Source organism: Raphanus sativus, chromosome 5 (assembly GCF_000801105.2).
Source record: "Raphanus sativus cultivar WK10039 chromosome 5, ASM80110v3, whole genome shotgun sequence".
Taxonomy (NCBI): Eukaryota; Viridiplantae; Streptophyta; class Magnoliopsida; order Brassicales; family Brassicaceae; genus Raphanus; species Raphanus sativus.
This window is the reverse complement of record NC_079515.1, coordinates 1,387,996-1,406,227: the sequence shown is the minus strand read 5'-3', so window position 1 is coordinate 1,406,227 and position 18,232 is coordinate 1,387,996. Positions and strand designations below refer to the sequence as shown.

The window sequence follows — 18,232 nt, the reverse complement described above, 5'->3', positions numbered from 1 at the left end:
AGATGATGGTCAAAGAGTTTAGAACCTATGTATTCTTCGTTTCTCTAGATAATGAAGATTTTATAATGTTAATTTCACTAATCTAGTTAGTGTATGAAATTTTAGTAAACTAAATATTAAAAAATTAGAATAATTCCTATATACTATGAAAGATGGTTTAGAATACATTAATTCAATCGTCGAATGTGGTTTTAAATTTTTAAACAAAAGTGAAGAGTATAAACTTCAGTATATAGAGCATTTACCGAAAACTCATTATTTAAGAAGGGGTTAACCCACGGATTTTGAAACAATTTCAAAAAAATAAAAATCCGGTTTTAGTGTATAGTTTTATCGAGCAATAACATAAGATGATGGCAAAGAGTTTAGAACCTCTGTTGTCTTCGTTTCTCTAGATAAAGTAGATTTTATAATGTGAATTCCACTAATCTAGTCAATATATGAAATTTTAGTAAACTAAATATTAAAAAATTCGAATGATTCATATATACCATGAAAGATAGTTTAGAATACATTAATTCAAATGTAGAATGTGGTTTGAAACTTTTAAACTAGAGTGAAGAGTATAAACTTCAGTATATAGAGCATTTACCAAAAACTCATTATTTTAGAGTGAACTTTGCATATATATATATATATAGTCTGCTTAATAATCAAATGCAAATTTAATGAAATAAATATATGATAAAAGGTAAAAATACATATGACGATTATTAATTGGATCAAACATATAAAAATTCACATTACTCTGTTTGAAATGTTATATAAACATTTGAAAATATGGTTAATGTAAAAAATATATGTGAGTAATGGTATAAACAAAAAATTTATATACATAAAAGCGAAAAATAAATATCCGCGCGGTTGCGTAGATCAAAATCTAGTATTAGTTTAATAAATAAGACAATCAATACGGCTTAAACTCGCTTCATTATAATATGTAAAAAAAAATTCAAAGTAATTTCATATTTTTAGTAGAATAAATAAGCTAACTTTCACGTCCATCTCTGATAGAATATTGTTCAGTAAGTAATTCTTCAATATTAAAAAATACTCGTCAATAATTTATAAGTACTCGTAAGTATCAAGTATAAAACGTAGCAAGCAATTTGCAAATAATTCATGTTTGATCAAGTACTCGAGATAGCAAGTACTCGTTTTTAACAAATCAAATACAAGTCGAAAATTTTATTACTCGTACAAGTCAAATCAAATATCAAGTATACATAAAATAGCGGGTACTCGCCTTGTGCCCAGCCCAGAAGCAATGGAACTAAGAAGGAAACAAAAAATTATCCAGTTCACTATTATCATTCATCCCTATCTGTGCAATATACAATTCCTTTTGACGGCTAAACTAAGAAGGAAACAAAAAATTATCTGCCTGTTTTGTTTGTAAGAGATAGTGATGCTTTTACTATCAGTGGAAAACTCAAGGAGGAAGATATTATTACCATATAGTCAAAATAGCAACATGAAAACTCTCCTCTTTAAATATCGGCATTAACATCACATTAGTTTCATCATCTTTTATAAGCTAAAGAAACACCCTCTCCTTTGCTTTTCTCAGAAAGCAAAAGCATCTTTCTAAGTTTCTCTCCGCAGCTACAAGATATGGGGACAAAGGTACAAAGTTCATTTCTTTTTCTTTTTTTTTCATTCCCATTTAATCAAATCATGCATCACTTGATTTTTAAGATGAGTTTTTTGGCCATGTGATCAGCAAATCGTGGTGCTGAAGGTGACTCTGAGCTCTGATACAGACAGGACCAAAGTGATGGAGATTGCAGGAGCATTACCCGGTAAGTTTAAACAACCAAACAAAACAACATCACACAAAAAAAAATAGAAAAAAAAAAAACACAAAGCCTAATGAAAAAGAATTAATCAATACGTTTTCAGGACTTACGAGCTTGCAGTTTGGGAAAGGCCAAGAGACCCTTACGTTGCAAGGAGAGGATATGGATATAGCTACGCTTGGCGAAACTCTGAAGAAGAAAGTAGGCAAAACTGAGATCTTATCGTTTTCTCAAATCTAATCCCTTTTTTGGTGGTGATGTGTTCTTGGGGGCAACATTTGACATGCTTTCTATTTGCGTTGGTGTTTCCAGTTTCTAGTTTTTATGGATATTTCACTTTTTTTTAAATCTGTTGTTGAATGAACTCTGTTGCATGATGAAAGAACAACTCCTAACTATTATAAAGACCGTGCTCTACATAAATCTGAAAATTACCTTCACTTGATGCATGTATCCAAGGATAGCACACAGCTACAAACTTCTTAATCTTAGTAGCTACCTGTACTCGAACAGAAAGCTCCTGATTCCCACTATCCCCTCTTGGAACAACTGGTTCCTCTCCAGTGCAGAAGTCAGCTTCGTCAAACCCTTGATCCTCTGCTCCCCATAAACTCTCCCAAAAAAATGGTACTTATCAGAAAGCAGAACCAAGCTTAAAAGGCACAAGCTTGGACTGAGACAGTACCAGAAACACAACAGAGAGGATCCTCTGACGTTTCTCTAAACCGGAATGTTAGAACTTCTTTACTGGAATCTTTGCTTCTACAGAGCTTTGTGAAACGAAGCAGAAAAAAAAATTGGAGAGAAGAGTATATTATTACGTCGTAAAGCCACGTCAGCAACATTACAGTAGCTGACTCATTAGCCGACAATAGTCCAACTCGACAATGGTTTTAGTGTATAGTTTCATCGAGAACTAACATAAAATGATGGTTAAAGAGTTTAGACCCTCTGTTGACTCTTTTTCTTTAGATAATGAAGATTTTATCATGTTAATTCCACTAATCTAGGCAGTATATAAAATTTTAGTAAATTAAATACTAAAAAATTAGAATGATTCCTATATACCATGAAAGACAGTTTCGAATACATTAATTTAGTTTTCGAATGTGGTTTGAATTTTTTTTTTTAAAAGTGAAGAGTATAAACTTCAGTATATAGAGTATTTATCGAAAACTCATTATTTTAGAAAGGGTTAACCCACGGATTTGGATAATTTTCAAAAATATGAAAATTTGGTTTTAGTGTATAGTTTCATCGAGCACTAACATAAGATGATGGTCAAATAGTTTATAACCTCTGTTGTCTTCGTTTCCATAGATAATGAAGATTTTATAATGCTAATTACACTAATCTAGTCAGTGTATAAAATTTTAGTAAACGAAATATTAAAAAATTAGAATGATTCCTATATACTATGAAAGAGACTTTAGAATAAATTAATTCAAATGTATAATGTGGTTTGAAATTTTTAAACTAGAGTGAAGAGTATAAACTTCAGTATATAGAGCATTTACCGAAACTCATTATTTTAGAAGGGGTTAACCCACGGATTTTAGAAAAATTTCAACAATATGAAAATCTGGGTTTAGTGTATATTTTCATCGAGCACTAACATAAGATGATGGTCAAAGAGTTTAGAACCTATGTATTCTTCGTTTCTCTAGATAATGGATTTTATAATGTTAATTTCACTAATCTAGTTAGTGTATGAAATTTTAGTAAACTAAATATTAAAAAATTAGAATAATTCCTATATACTATGAAAGATGGTTTAGAATACATTAATTCAATCGTCGAATGTGGTTTGAAATTTTTAAACAAAAGTGAAGAGTATAAACTTCAGTATATAGAGCATTTACCGAAAACTCATTATTTAACAAGGGGTTAACCCACGGATTTTGAAACAATTTCAAAAAAATAAAAATCCGGTTTTAGTGTATAGTTTTATCGAGCAATAATATAAGATGATGGCAAAGAGTTTAGAACCTCTGTTGTCTTCGTTTCTCTAGATAAAGTAGATTTTATAATGCGAATTCCACTAATCTAGTCAATATATGAAATTTTAGTAAACTAAATATTAAAAAAATCGAATGATTCATATATACCATGAAAGATAGTTTAGAATACATTAATTCAAATGTAGAATGTGGTTTGAAACTTTTAAACTAGAGTGAAGAGTATAAACTTCAGTATATAGAGCATTTACCAAAAACTCATTATTTTAGAGTGAACTTTGCATATATATATAGTCTGCTTAATAATCAAATGCAAATTTAATGAAATAAATATATGATAAAAGGTAAAAATACATATGACGATTATTAATTGGATCAAACATATAAAAATTCACATTACTCTGTTTGAAATGTTATATAAACATTTGAAAATATGGTTAATGTAAAAAATATATGTGAGTAATGGTATAAACAAAAAATTTATATACATAAAAGCGAAAAATAAATATCCGCGCGGTTGCGTAGATCAAAATCTAGTATTAGTTTAATAAATAAGACAATCAATACGGCTTAAACTCGCTTCTTTATAATATGTAAAAAAAAATTCAAAGTAATTTCATATTTTTAGTAGAATAAATAAGCTAACTTTCACGTCCATCTCTGATAGAATATTGTTCAGTAAGTAATTCTTCAATATTAAAAAATACTCGTCAATAATTTATAAGTACTCGTAAGTATCAAGTATAAAACGTAGCAAGCAATTTGCAAATAATTCATGTTTGATCAAGTACTCGAGATAGCAAGTACTCGTTTTTAACAAATCAAATACAAGTCGAAAATTTTATTACTCGTACAAGTCAAATCAAATATCAAGTATACATAAAATAGCGGGTACTCGCCTTGTGCCCAGCCCAGAAGCAATGGAACTAAGAAGGAAACAAAAAATTATCCAGTTCACTATTATCATTCATCCCTATCTGTGCAATATACAATTCCTTTTGACGGCTAAACTAAGAAGGAAACAAAAAATTATCTGCCTGTTTTGTTTGTAAGCGATAGTGATGCTTTTACTATCAGTGGAAAACTCAAGGAGGAAGATATTATTACCATATAGTCAAAATAGCAACATGAAAACTCTCCTCTTTAAATATCGGCATTAACATCACATTAGTTTCATCATCTTTTATAAGCTAAAGAAACACCCTCTCCTTTGCTTTTCTCAGAAAGCAAAAGCATCTTTCTAAGTTTCTCTCCGCAGCTACAAGATATGGGGACAAAGGTACAAAGTTCATTTCTTTTTCTTTTTTTTTCATTCCCATTTAATCAAATCATGCATCACTTGATTTTTAAGATGAGTTTTTTGGCCATGTGATCAGCAAATCGTGGTGCTGAAGGTGACTCTGAGCTCTGATACAGACAGGACCAAAGTGATGGAGATTGCAGGAGCATTACCCGGTAAGTTTAAACAACCAAACAAAACAACATCACACAAAAAAAAATAGAAAAAAAAAAAAACACAAAGCCTAATGAAAAAGAATTAATCAATACGTTTTCAGGACTTACGAGCTTGCAGTTTGGGAAAGGCCAAGAGACCCTTACGTTGCAAGGAGAGGATATGGATATAGCTACGCTTGGCGAAACTCTGAAGAAGAAAGTAGGCAAAACTGAGATCTTATCGTTTTCTCAAATCTAATCCCTTTTTTGGTGGTGATGTGTTCTTGGGGGCAACATTTGACATGCTTTCTATTTGCGTTGGTGTTTCCAGTTTCTAGTTTTTATGGATATTTCACTTTTTTAAAAATCTGTTGTTGAATGAACTCTGTTGCATGATGAAAGAACAACTCCTAACTATTATAAAGACCGTGCTGGCTCTACATAAATCTGAAAATTACCTTCACTTGATGCATGTATCCAAGGATAGCACACAGCTACAAACTTCTTAATCTTAGTAGCTACCTGTACTCGAACAGAAAGCTCCTGATTCCCACTATCCCCTCTTGGAACAACTGGTTCCTCTCCAGTGCAGAAGTCAGCTTCGTCAAACCCTTGATCCTCTGCTCCACATAAACTCTCCCAAAAAAATGGTACTTATCAGAAAGCAGAACCAAGCTTAAAAGGCACAAGCTTGGACTGAGACAGTACCAGAAACACAACAGAGAGGATCCTCTGACGTTTCTCTAAACCGGAATGTTAGAACTTCTTTACTGGAATCTTTGCTTCTACAGAGCTTCGTGAAACGAAGCAGAAAAAAAATTGGAGAGAAGAGTATATTATTACGTCGTAAAGCCACGTCAGCAACATTACAGTAGCTGACTCATTAGCCGACAATAATCCAACTCGACAATAGTCCAACTCGACAATGGTTTTAGTGTATAGTTTCATCGAGAACTAACATAAAATGATGGTTAAAGAGTTTAGACCCTCTGTTGACTCTTTTTCTTTTGATAATGAAGATTTTATCATGTTAATTCCACTAATCTAGGCAGTATATAAAATTTTAGTAAATTAAATACTAAAAAATTAGAATGATTCCTATATACCATGAAAGACAGTTTCGAATACATTAATTCAGTTGTCGAATGTGGTTTGAGATTTTTTTTAAAAAAGTGAAGAGTATAAACTTCAGTATATAGAGTATTTATCGAAAACTCATTATTTTAGAAAGGGTTAACCCACGGATTTGGATAATTTTCAAAAATATGAAAATTTGGTTTTAGTGTATAGTTTCATCGAGCACTAACATAAGATGATGGTCAAATAGTTTATAACCTCTGTTGTCTTCGTTTTCATAGATAATGAAGATTTTATAATGCTAATTACACTAATCTAGTCAGTGTATAAAATTTTAGTAAACGAAATATTAAAAAATTAGAATGATTCCTATATACTATGAAAGAGACTTTAGAATACATTAATTCAAATGTATAATGTGGTTTGAAATTTTTAAACTAGAGTGAAGAGTATAAACTTCAGTATATAGAGCATTTACCGAAAACTCATTATTTTAGAAGGGGTTAACCCACGGATTTTAGAAAAATTTCAAAAATATGAAAATCTGGGTTTAGTGTATATTTTCATCGAGCACTAACATAAGATGATGGTCAAAGAGTTTAGAACCTATGTATTCTTCGTTTCTCTAGATAATGAAGATTTTATAATGTTAATTTCACTAATCTAGTTAGTGTATGAAATTTTAGTAAACTAAATATTAAAAAATTAGAATAATTCCTATATACTATGAAAGATGGTTTAGAATACATTAATTCAATCGTCGAATGTGGTTTAAATTTTTAAACAAAAGTGAAGAGTATAAACTTCAGTATATAGAGCATTTACCGAAAACTCATTATTTAAGAAGGGGTTAACCCACGGATTTTGAAACAATTTCAAAAAAATAAAAATCCGGTTTTAGTGTATAGTTTTATCGAGCAATAACATAAGATGATGGCAAAGAGTTTAGAACCTCTGTTGTCTTCGTTTCTCTAGATAAAGTAGATTTTATAATGTGAATTCCACTAATCTAGTCAATATATGAAATTTTAGTAAACTAAATATTAAAAAATTCGAATGATTCATATATACCATGAAAGATAGTTTAGAATACATTAATTCAAATGTAGAATGTGGTTTGAAACTTTTAAACTAGAGTGAAGAGTATAAACTTCAGTATATAGAGCATTTACCAAAAACTCATTATTTTAGAGTGAACTTTGCATATATATATATATATAGTCTGCTTAATAATCAAATGCAAATTTAATGAAATAAATATATGATAAAAGGTAAAAATACATATGACGATTATTAATTCGATCAAACATATAAAAATTCACATTACTCTGTTTGAAATGTTATATAAACATTTGAAAATATGGTTAATGTAAAAAATATATGTGAGTAATGGTATAAACAAAAAATTTATATACATAAAAGCGAAAAATAAATATCCGCGCGGTTGCGTAGATCAAAATCTAGTATTAGTTTAATAAATAAGACAATCAATACGGCTTAAACTCGCTTCATTATAATATGTAAAAAAAAATTCAAAGTAATTTCATATTTTTAGTAGAATAAATAAGCTAACTTTCACGTCCATCTCTGATAGAATATTGTTCAGTAAGTAATTCTTCAATATTAAAAAATACTCGTCAATAATTTATAAGTACTCGTAAGTATCAAGTATAAAACGTAGCAAGCAATTTGCAAATAATTCATGTTTGATCAAGTACTCGAGATAGCAAGTACTCGTTTTTAACAAATCAAATACAAGTCGAAAATTTTATTACTCGTACAAGTCAAATCAAATATCAAGTATACATAAAATAGCGGGTACTCGCCTTGTGCCCAGCCCAGAAGCAATGGAACTAAGAAGGAAACAAAAAATTATCCAGTTCACTATTATCATTCATCCCTATCTGTGCAATATACAATTCCTTTTGACGGCTAAACTAAGAAGGAAACAAAAAATTATCTGCCTGTTTTGTTTGTAAGAGATAGTGATGCTTTTACTATCAGTGGAAAACTCAAGGAGGAAGATATTATTACCATATAGTCAAAATAGCAACATGAAAACTCTCCTCTTTAAATATCGGCATTAACATCACATTAGTTTCATCATCTTTTATAAGCTAAAGAAACACCCTCTCCTTTGCTTTTCTCAGAAAGCAAAAGCACCTTTCTAAGTTTCTCTCCGCAGCTACAAGATATGGGGACAAAGGTACAAAGTTCATTTCTTTTTCTTTTTTTTTCATTCCCATTTAATCAAATCATGCATCACTTGATTTTTAAGATGAGTTTTTTGGCCATGTGATCAGCAAATCGTGGTGCTGAAGGTGACTCTGAGCTCTGATACAGACAGGACCAAAGTGATGGAGATTGCAGGAGCATTACCCGGTAGGTTTAAACAACCAAACAAAACAACATCACACAAAAAAAAATAGAAAAAAAAAAAAACACAAAGCCTAATGAAAAAGAATTAATCAATACGTTTTCAGGACTTACCAGCTTGCAGTTTGGGAAAGGCCAAGAGACCCTTACGTTGCAAGGAGAGGATATGGATATAGCTACGCTTGGCGAAACTCTGAAGAAGAAAGTAGGCAAAACTGAGATCTTATCGTTTTCTCAAATCTAATCCCTTTTTTGGTGGTGATGTGTTCTTGGGGGCAACATTTGACATGCTTTCTATTTGCGTTGGTGTTTCCAGTTTCTAGTTTTTATGGATATTTCACTTGTTTTTAAATCTGTTGTTGAATGAACTTTGTTGCATGATGAAAGAACAACTCCTAACTATTATAAAGACCGTGCTGGCTCTACATAAATCTGAAAATTACCTTCACTTGATGCATGTATCAAAGGATAGCACACAGCTACAAACTTCTTAATCTTAGTAGCTACCTGTACTCGAACAGAAAGCTCCTGATTCCCACTATCCCCTCTTGGAACAACTGGTTCCTCTCCAGTGCAGAAGTCAGCTTCATCAAACCCTTGATCCTCTGCTCCCCATAAACTCTCCCAAAAAAAAAATGGTACTTATCAGAAAGCAGAACCAAGCTTAAAAGGCACAAGCTTGGACTGAGACAGTACCAGAAACACAACAGAGCTTTGTGAAACGAAACAGAAAAAAAAATTGGAGAGAAGAGTAAATTATTAGGTCGTAAAGCCACGTCAGCAACATTACAGTAGCTGACTCATCAGCCGACAATAGTCCAACTAGACAATGGTTTGTCCACGTCATCTCATCACCATTTTAAAAGTTGATTAGTTGGTTCTGGTGTGAGAGATTCACATAAAAGCAAGAAAGAGGAAGAGTAACGAACACGTTTTGTACAAAACCCTAACTTTAGTTCCAAGAGAAACATGTCTCCTATACAAAAAGAAACTTCAAGCTCAAGTCACTGTGTCAGTAATCAGTATCATAACTTCCAACTTGTGCAGATCAGGATATGTCTTTAATCTTCTCTAACTCGTTTCTTAGTAGCCCCAGAGAAAGATCCGCTCTGATCCAGTGTGCTAGAAGAACCACTCTGCAGTTTCTGCGAAAGGTTTGTTGATGGAGCTGAAGTGTTGTCGGCTTCTGGCATTGATGATGAGCCAGAAGAAGAGCCTATTTTCTTCTCTTGCATCTTCTGTTGTTGTTTCTCAATCATCATCTGGAGATACCGACCTTGTTCCTCAATTTGTAACTGCAGTGTTCTTTGGACCTGCATTGCATTAAGACCAACATCATCAGACAAAAACCAAAACATTAGGAATCTGCAAAAGAAAGAGTATAAGGACACATTTGTTTTTTCATTTTGACGCAGTTGGAATCATACCTCAAGTTGCTCGTGGAGTTTTTTCTGAACTTCCATCTGTAATCGTAGAGCTTCAGTGATTTCAATGCTCCTGAAGAAGAAGAAACACACAAAGTACAAAATCGTCAGTATTAAGTACAAACTTCCTTGTGTTTGTTCACACAAGGAAGAGGTAAAGTTTAAGCTTACGTCTTCAAGTCAATAGATTTGATATCTTCAATGGTCTTCAACGTCTTCAGTGGAGGCTTTTCTGTTCAAACAAGTAAAAAAATATTCAGTATAAAGACTTGTTTCCTCACACACAAGATCTCTTAGATGGGCATCAAAGCTATTTCCATAGTAGCATTACCAAAGGCTATTAGAGTACCTGTATCTACTGAAAGCTCCGGTTTATACCTTGCCGTTCTGTATTTCTGGATACAAGTCAACAATTTAAAGACAGCTCAGATGAGAAAATGAGATTAGGTAAAAGCATACAAACCAAAAAAAAGAACAGAGATAAAAAGAACCTGCAAATGGCTTTTGACATGATAAATGGTCAGCCCTGGGCTATTGATGAGCTTCAGTACAGCCTTAGGTGTGGCTCCTATTTTTTTGCAATAATAAGTTGTTGAGCTAAAAAATTTGCAGGCATTAGAAGAGAAAAGGAAACAAAAAGAGAGCTCACGCACGTTCGCTACCGCCGAGCTGATTGATAGCATCGACAAACGCTTCATGTAGTTCAGGTGTCCAACGCATCCGTTGCTTAGATGTCATTGAACTAGCCTGTGGGCTTTTGGCGCTAGATGAATCCACCTGATGATGCTGATGAGTACTTACTACTACTACCTCTTGCCTAGCTATCTCACAAGAGGGTGCTGGTATCTGCTAACACATCAAGAGAGCTTTTCTTGATTAGAATCTCCAGGTCAGTAGATAGATATAGAGAAACGAAACAAACCTTTGAATCTTGGTTGAGGACGTTAGGATCACCTAGAAGGTCTGACCAATTAGGTTCCAGACCATCATCATCAACAGAGATCATCTGATTAGCCCAGTCCGGCCATTCGGTTTTGGCTCTGCTGCTGCTCTCTGCTTGTGGATCCGGAACAGGAAAGTCAAAGAACCCTTGAAGCTGGTCTTCAGGCCAGCTCATATCCTTCTGCTCTTGAGTTTGATTAGTCACCGGCAAGGATTGTGTTTCCACTGAGACATGAGGAACTGATTGTCTGGTCTGGGAGGAGCTTCTTTCGTTTGCTGAAACGTACACGCTATTGCAGTATCCAGAAGAACTACCACCACCAGAGACCAGAGGAAACACTTGACAGGGTACAGGGTTGTTCATCAGCTCCGGTCCTGACGATGAAACCCACAAAGAGTTAGGAAACTTATGGTGGTTGTATCTCTCATCTAGAGTTGTAGGAAGAAGAGGGAAAAAGGAAGACATAGCAGTTGGAAAACCGAAACCGCCGTTAAGTGTCATAGAAGAAATATTAGTTTAGAAATATTAACAAAGAAGTGTGTATTGGCTTTAGCAAATGACATGAGACTCACTATCAGTAACTTATATACACAGAAGATGAATCTAAAGGACATGAACTGTTGAATAAAATTCTTATCTTTACTTTTTTTCTTTTGAAACACAAATTCTTATCTTTACTTATTTTAACAAAAAAAACTCTCAAAGATTCTTCACTTTTTGAACACATACATTGCCATAATCTTCTTCACTTTTTTGGCTTTACTTCAAATAAAAAAAAAGTACTTAACGCAAGAGGAAAGATTAAAAAGGGAACAAGAAGAAAAAGATTATATTCTTATCCAAAACAAAACTTGTTTCAGCCATGAACCAAAGAGGAAGCTATCATGAAGAAGATAGATGCATCAAAATCACAAATAAGGAAGGGACCACAAAATTAAGATATTGGAATCAAATGCAAGCAATTGGGAACGTCTCATTTGGGAAAAAAAAAGCAATATGGCTTTTGGTAAACCACAGAGACGTGTTCAATATGAGCACATTTTATCATTCAATCAAACCCCTTATCAAAATTGACACCTCCTCAAGGAACAAAGAATCTTACAGACAACCAAATCGGATAGAAAATAGCTTGACCAGTGAATAGAAATGATTCTTAGAAGATCACAACAAGTCACAATCTTAAGACTGAACCTTCTTATCCTCCATGAAAAAATCATACCTTTTGCTTTAAAATTTTCAAAAAAAAGAAAAAAAAAACGAACATAGGGTGAGTCAAGTGGCAAAGCTAATGACTTTTATAACAGATTAAACGGTCAACTAATGAGTATTCATCGCTAAAGGAAAATTTAATCTAACAATACCGAAACACACACAAACCTAAGAAGCTGCCGACAGTAAATGGATTATGGGATCATCTTCTCACACTCAAAAAAAAGGAAAGAAGAAAAAGGACAGAATCTTCTTACTCGACCGAGCACTAAGAGCAGAGCAGAGCAACACAGAATCCAATACCAAATCAAAAACCGAAAAAGAGCTTTTATCCTTGAATGATTGAACTTAACGGAAAAAAACTTGTTATTCTCTCCTGAAATATTTGAGAAGACTATAAAAGGAGATGATTCATGTAGAGCAGAGTCAATAGATGTTTTCTCTGCCGTAGAAGATATCGAAAGGCCGTGTTATAAAAATGAAGCGTTATGGGGTCCATCTGATGTTTGCTTCTATTTTGATTGGTCCAGTGTTGCTCGGTGCTTATTACGTCAAGGCACTACCCCGAAATTCATTTTTAGGCATTTTCATAATGTTTGACCTAACCTAGTTGTAGTTTAATCTTTAAAATTTGCTTGAATTAATTGATTTTCTATTAAAATAAAATTGAAAAATTAAGATCTATATTATCCATTGAAAGTGATAGAAAAAAAAATTTTAGAACATTTTCTTCAAACAATACCTAATCATGTTAGTACACGAAATTAAGCATATACTAGATTATAATTCGTTTTTAAAATGACAGATATATTTTTTATATTTGTATTTTTAGTCATATTTATGTTTTTATTTGTATAATATTTCTGATTAAAAATTGAACCATGTTTATATCAATGGGCTGTTTTAATAGAATAGACTTAAGCCCATTTCACATGTTTCCATTCAGCTAAAAATAATACATATAATGTAGTAAGAGATTATCATTCGGCATCGTCTCGGGTTTATTGGGCTGGTCAGTCTCATTTCCTAGAGAATTACATGTTTCTTTTGTGCCAAAATGAGCCTATATCGATACTGATACGATTTCTAAACGCCCTACAAAAATTAGAGAATCGAAGCCCAAACTCAACCAGAGTGTGAATTATTCTTGCTGAGTACAAACATCCAGATTAACTCAACTCTACCAGAGGAAGAACCAGTCCACATATCTTGTTTGATTTGACACACAAACTAAAATCTCACTGGCAAAATTAAACGTTGAACAAAACCACAATATAAGTAGATAACTAGAATCGAGATTAAGGGATAACACAAGTCTAAGACGAAAACAAAGCATCCTCAAAAGAGGTCTGATAAAACGTTCAACAAACACAAAAAAAAAAAAAGATCTTAAACGATGGCGTTAGCAGCACTAGCGATCCTCGGCCACAGGTCAGCACACTCCTTTCCGATTGGTCCAGTGATAGCAGATCCTATACACAAAACATAGATTCATCAGCTACCAAAATAAAATGATAACTTCAAAACCAAATAGACATTTCTGTATGCAATAAACATGAAATTGCTACCTTTCATTTCACCCTTGGGATTGACAATGACACCAGCATTATCTGCAATTAACCACAAACTTTGATAAGACTTTCAGCAACAATAGACAAAAGACAGATGAAGACATGATAGAAATGGTTAGTTACCCTCGAAGTACATGAAGACACCATCCTTTCGGCGCCAAGGCTTCCTCTGCCTAACAATGACAGCTGGCATAACCTTCTTACGGAGATCAGGTTTTCCTTTCTTCACGGTAGCCATCACCATGTCACCGACGCAAGCGGACGGCAAACGGTTAAGACGACCCTTGATACCTTTGACAGAGATGATGTAAAGGTTCTTGGCTCCGGTGTTGTCAGCACAGTTCACGGTGGCTGCCACTGGAAGACCCAGTGACATCCTGAACTTGTTTCCAGAGGTTCCTCCTCTTCCTATCAAACATACCAAAACAAAACATCACAGATGAGCAACACTATATATATCAACATCTAATCATATGATTCACGACAAAGTTATATACGTAATCCTTGAGACTAATGCAAGTTGATGGAAACGCAGATTCAGCTTCGTAAATGACTACCAAACATGAATCTTACAAGTGTATAGAATTAAAGCTGATAAACCCTAGATCTTCAATATGCGAGCATAAGAATAAGAAGTCTTGACATAAGGAATAGATTGTTACCTCGCTTCGACATGGTTGCAGAGTAACAGGCTCTCTCGTTGGGAAGAGTTCGACGGCAGTGAGAAGACGGGTATTTATGTTGTTATACTAGGGTTTTCTATAACTATTTTCTGCTGACCTGGCTTTATTATTTGGGCCTGAAAAGCTTACCAGTAAGCCCATTAATGCAATACCATTTGGTTTTTCTTTTCTCACAATTATCTTCTTCACACTCTTTTCAAATGCAATACCATTTGGCATGTTTGAAAGTTGATTGTAACAATGCATCATTATAATGCGTTCTTCTTCAGATTAACCATTATAGAATTAATTCACTTACTTCGAATTTTTCCATCACATTCTTTTTTACACTCTAGAACCCTTGAAAAGGAACCATAACCAATATATTTCATTAAAGAAGACCTTAAATATTAATATATTGACATTTGACAATGAAATCTCTAGAACAACCATTAACAAATGAGTTTATTTGGTTACCCAACATAACTCTTATTTCGGTGTAAACAATCTCTGTCAGCTTACTGTGAAGAATCTACTCAGTTCAGATCATTTTACCAAAGAAGAGATGTTGCGACCATGACACTTCTCTGTATATTAAGCTGAGCTCAGAATGGGATCAAAGTGTAGGTGTGTCATGTGTTTTCTAAATGGAACTAACAACTCTAATATGATCACCCCTCATTTGCGCTTTACTGCCACCGCTTTGGAACCTGCGTTACAAGATTTTGCAGGTGGTTAGTAAACACACACAACGACTAAATGATTCATTCACTAATTATAATGGGATCAAAATCTTTAGGGAAGGCAAACTATTTGATCAGGGACAACTGATGCCCTATCTTGTCAGAAGACTAGGACAATTTTCTCACCTGCTTGTTTTTTAGCAGGAACAACCTTTCTTCTTTCTCCCGACTTGCCTCCAGATCCTGCTGACATATATCCCCACCATAATGCATAATTAGCCAAGAAAACTCAGTTTTCCCTGAACCAATGTATTTTACGGAATGTTGGGTATCTCTTACCGAACAAAAACAAGTTCTAACTTAGAATCTGTGTGCATACTAAAAGATGCAAGCCAATGCTCTGTCGTAAAAGACTTGAATAACTAAGGCAATGTGTAAAGATAACTGACCTTTTGGCATTTTGTCTCTGCATAATTCGCTTCCGCAGCAACATTTAAATGCCTTCACGGGATGACTTTCATCATGGAAATCTATCAAGTAATCCTGCGCTTTCAAAAAACACGGATTAGTTGAACGGAGCATGTGTCATCCCAGGAACATAGTAGACGTGTTTGGTCCATCTCAATTCGTGGAGTCATTTATAGACACTGAAGATATATATATATATATAATGGCAAAAATCAACAGCATGTTTAGTTTTTAGGATATATTTTTCTACAGTTTCTTAGCCAGATAGCTTAGTCATGGTGCTTACCCATGTCAGTTCATCCATGGCCTTCACGTCTCGAATAGTAAAGAAGGCAATCTGAACATGGCCAAACACAGAATAATCCTTTAAGCTCGCTTGGAAAAAAAAAATGCTCCAACACTTGGTGCTTTGAGGAGGATCAGGTTAGAGTGTGGAAGTCATATGCTTACATGATAATAATGTCTGTCAGGAGTCTCTATTTGTACCGGAATATCAATCAAGTTTGCATCCTCACATCTGCATCAACAATAAAGTTCAGAAGAACGATAAACACTCAAGGGAAGCACCAATAAAGAAACATAGCACAAGGAGAGTTGATTGGTAGGTACTACCTGTGATTGACAAACCTAGCGACATTCCCACAGATTGTGGCATCCAGGCAGAGAGCTTCTTCATCTTTCAAATCCTTTTCAGAACCCCAGTCTGCATCCAGAGTTACAGGATATGTATGCCGTTCACTAGTAGATCTTATGTTCCGCTCGTACAACTCCGTATTGGTCAGTATTTCACCAATGTATTCAAAGACAAAGGTTCCTTTCGGCAAGTCTTGCAGTGTTCTAATACCCCATCCTTTCCCTTCTTGGGTAAAGTAAACCTGAAACATATATTTTGCTTGTCAACCAAACGTAAAGACATGTAGAAACTAAAGTAGCATCTCCCAGAAATGTTACCTGCAGTTGGCACCTTATCCCTCTCTGCACTACTCGGTTTCCACACATCATATCACATCCACACTTTCTCCAGCACTCCTTAATAAACTTCCTGATCAAGTGTCCTTCACACTTTCCATTATCTCTCTCTAACGGGCAGACTTGGCAGTAAAACTTACTGAACGTATCAGGTGCCTTTTTCATCTTAATACAAGTGTCCAAAAACTCCTCCCTAACCAACCCTTCTTTAGTATACGCATACTCCCCGCTGGTTTCACGAGCACAAGCACACGGAAAATCAGCCGAAAGACAGTCCCCATTGCAGCTCGCGCAGCAATCATCATCAGAAATCCGTGCAAGAGACACATGCAAGTAAGCATTTTGGTACACAATGTTGTGAGGGATGTAAGTAAACTTGGGCACTTGCTCACTCCCAACCTCATCAACCAGAGATATCTCAACGCTCTCCGAACCTTTCGTTATGTCACGAATAATGGCTTTATATCTCTTCTTGCGAACACCATCGCTGGTCTGTGACTGCTTCTGGACGCCTTCCTCACTGGACGAACCTGATTTTGCAGAACGGGTTTCGTATTTTCTCTTCAGAGTAGCGGGAGAGTCAACACTCTTCCCTCTGTTAGACGAACCTTGGCTTTGCTTCTTCAGAGCAGCACTATGAGGAGAGTCAAAGACATTGATCACATGACTCTTCCCTCTACTGCTGCCGTTAGATGAAGTTTCTGTTTGCTTCTTCTTCTTCTTCTTATCCTCTTCTTCTTCTTCTTCATCAAGAGAGTAGATAGCATCGATCAACGCGGTGTAGTTATCAAGTTTTATGAGATTCCAATTCTCACCGTTCTCTTGGAGTAGCTTCTTAAGCACTGGGAGTGTCTTCTCATCGGGGATCTTCAGTTCTCTTGTTATCTCACAAGCTTTGCGTACTCTCTCGTCGTCGGTGAGCATATCGATATCACTTCCACAGGAAACTGCAAAAAATTTACACATAAAAAAAAACAAATCAAATCATTAAAATGTGAAATTCAAAACTCATCAATTCAAAACTCATCACTGATCAAAGCGAACTCTCACTAATTACAAAAAAAAAAAAAACAAATCTCAACGGCGGATGCAGAATCATCAGATCAACGAGGATAAGAGTTTCCAAATTTTTTGGAGTTTGAAGCCTCTAAACAAATCCAAAAAGAAATCGCCGAATCTCGAAACTAATATAGAGAGGCCTAAAGTAATCGGAGATTTCGCGGAGTAAAGAGATCACATTGAGCAAAAACGAGTAAGAGCTTGCAGTAGAAACGAAGTGAAAAAAAAAGACCTCGGTGGTTGGCGGGGAGAGTCACTATTCAAGCGGAAGCTTCTGGAATTGAGAAGCCTTAATCACACAATTGAGGAAGCAGATTGAATTGCATGCACTTGCAGAGATGATATCGAATCTTATTATCTGAGACCAAGGAAAAAAATATATTTTAAAAAAAATTACTAAAAAAGTAAATAGGATCTATTCACAGAGTCAGAGAATCCGATTCACGGCGGAGTACATTGTTTGTTTAGATATTTTCTTCTTTTGTTTTTCTTACTGAAGAGAGAGAGAGACTGTCTTTATTATGTTTGTAGGCCCATTGACTTATAGAGGCCCAAAAACGCGTATAATAACTCTTTTTCTTTTTATGTACAAACGTTGAC

The 18,232-nt window shown here is 34.5% G+C and overlaps 3 protein-coding genes across 7 annotated transcripts; all 3 read right to left on the bottom strand.

Annotated features, from left to right (window-relative positions):
* Nucleotides 1-9,537: 9,537 nt before the first annotated feature.
* Nucleotides 9,538-12,683, bottom strand: LOC108856655 (myb family transcription factor PHL13). 4 transcript variants are annotated; one of them, XM_018630512.2, is made up of 8 exons: nucleotides 12,389-12,683; nucleotides 10,991-11,385; nucleotides 10,722-10,914; nucleotides 10,560-10,636; nucleotides 10,418-10,463; nucleotides 10,240-10,300; nucleotides 10,072-10,141; nucleotides 9,538-9,957 (listed from the first exon to the last, which is right to left on the bottom strand). In XM_018630512.2, the coding sequence occupies exons 2-8, from the start codon at nucleotides 11,372-11,374 to the stop codon at nucleotides 9,706-9,708; spliced, it is 1,083 nt and encodes a 360-aa protein (XP_018486014.2). In that variant the 5' UTR covers nucleotides 11,375-11,385; nucleotides 12,389-12,683; the 3' UTR covers nucleotides 9,538-9,705. The 4 variants fall into 4 exon arrangements, with proteins under 4 accessions (XP_018486014.2, XP_018486013.2, XP_056842596.1 ...); XM_018630511.2 differs by having other exon boundaries at nucleotides 12,478-12,682; XM_056986616.1 differs by lacking the exon at nucleotides 12,389-12,683 and adding an exon at nucleotides 11,741-12,210.
* An 812-nt stretch (nucleotides 12,684-13,495) lies between these two features.
* Nucleotides 13,496-14,581, bottom strand: LOC108857185 (60S ribosomal protein L23). The gene is made up of 4 exons (XM_018631134.2): nucleotides 14,454-14,581; nucleotides 13,915-14,199; nucleotides 13,789-13,830; nucleotides 13,496-13,692 (listed from the first exon to the last, which is right to left on the bottom strand). The coding sequence occupies exons 1-4, from the start codon at nucleotides 14,464-14,466 to the stop codon at nucleotides 13,610-13,612; spliced, it is 423 nt and encodes a 140-aa protein (XP_018486636.1). The 5' UTR covers nucleotides 14,467-14,581; the 3' UTR covers nucleotides 13,496-13,609.
* Nucleotides 14,582-14,820: 239 nt separating this feature from the next.
* LOC108856777 (histone-lysine N-methyltransferase SUVR4) lies at nucleotides 14,821-18,112 on the bottom strand. Of its 2 annotated transcripts, XM_056986032.1 has the most exons (9): nucleotides 18,088-18,111; nucleotides 17,865-17,990; nucleotides 16,556-17,520; nucleotides 16,217-16,479; nucleotides 16,055-16,121; nucleotides 15,891-15,941; nucleotides 15,586-15,679; nucleotides 15,323-15,435; nucleotides 14,821-15,163 (listed from the first exon to the last, which is right to left on the bottom strand). In XM_056986032.1, the coding sequence occupies exons 3-9, from the start codon at nucleotides 17,495-17,497 to the stop codon at nucleotides 15,143-15,145; spliced, it is 1,551 nt and encodes a 516-aa protein (XP_056842012.1). In that variant the 5' UTR covers nucleotides 17,498-17,520; nucleotides 17,865-17,990; nucleotides 18,088-18,111; the 3' UTR covers nucleotides 14,821-15,142. The 2 variants fall into 2 exon arrangements, with proteins under 2 accessions (XP_056842012.1, XP_056842014.1); XM_056986034.1 differs by having other exon boundaries at nucleotides 15,323-15,379; nucleotides 17,865-18,112.
* Between the last annotated feature and the right edge of the window lie 120 nt (nucleotides 18,113-18,232).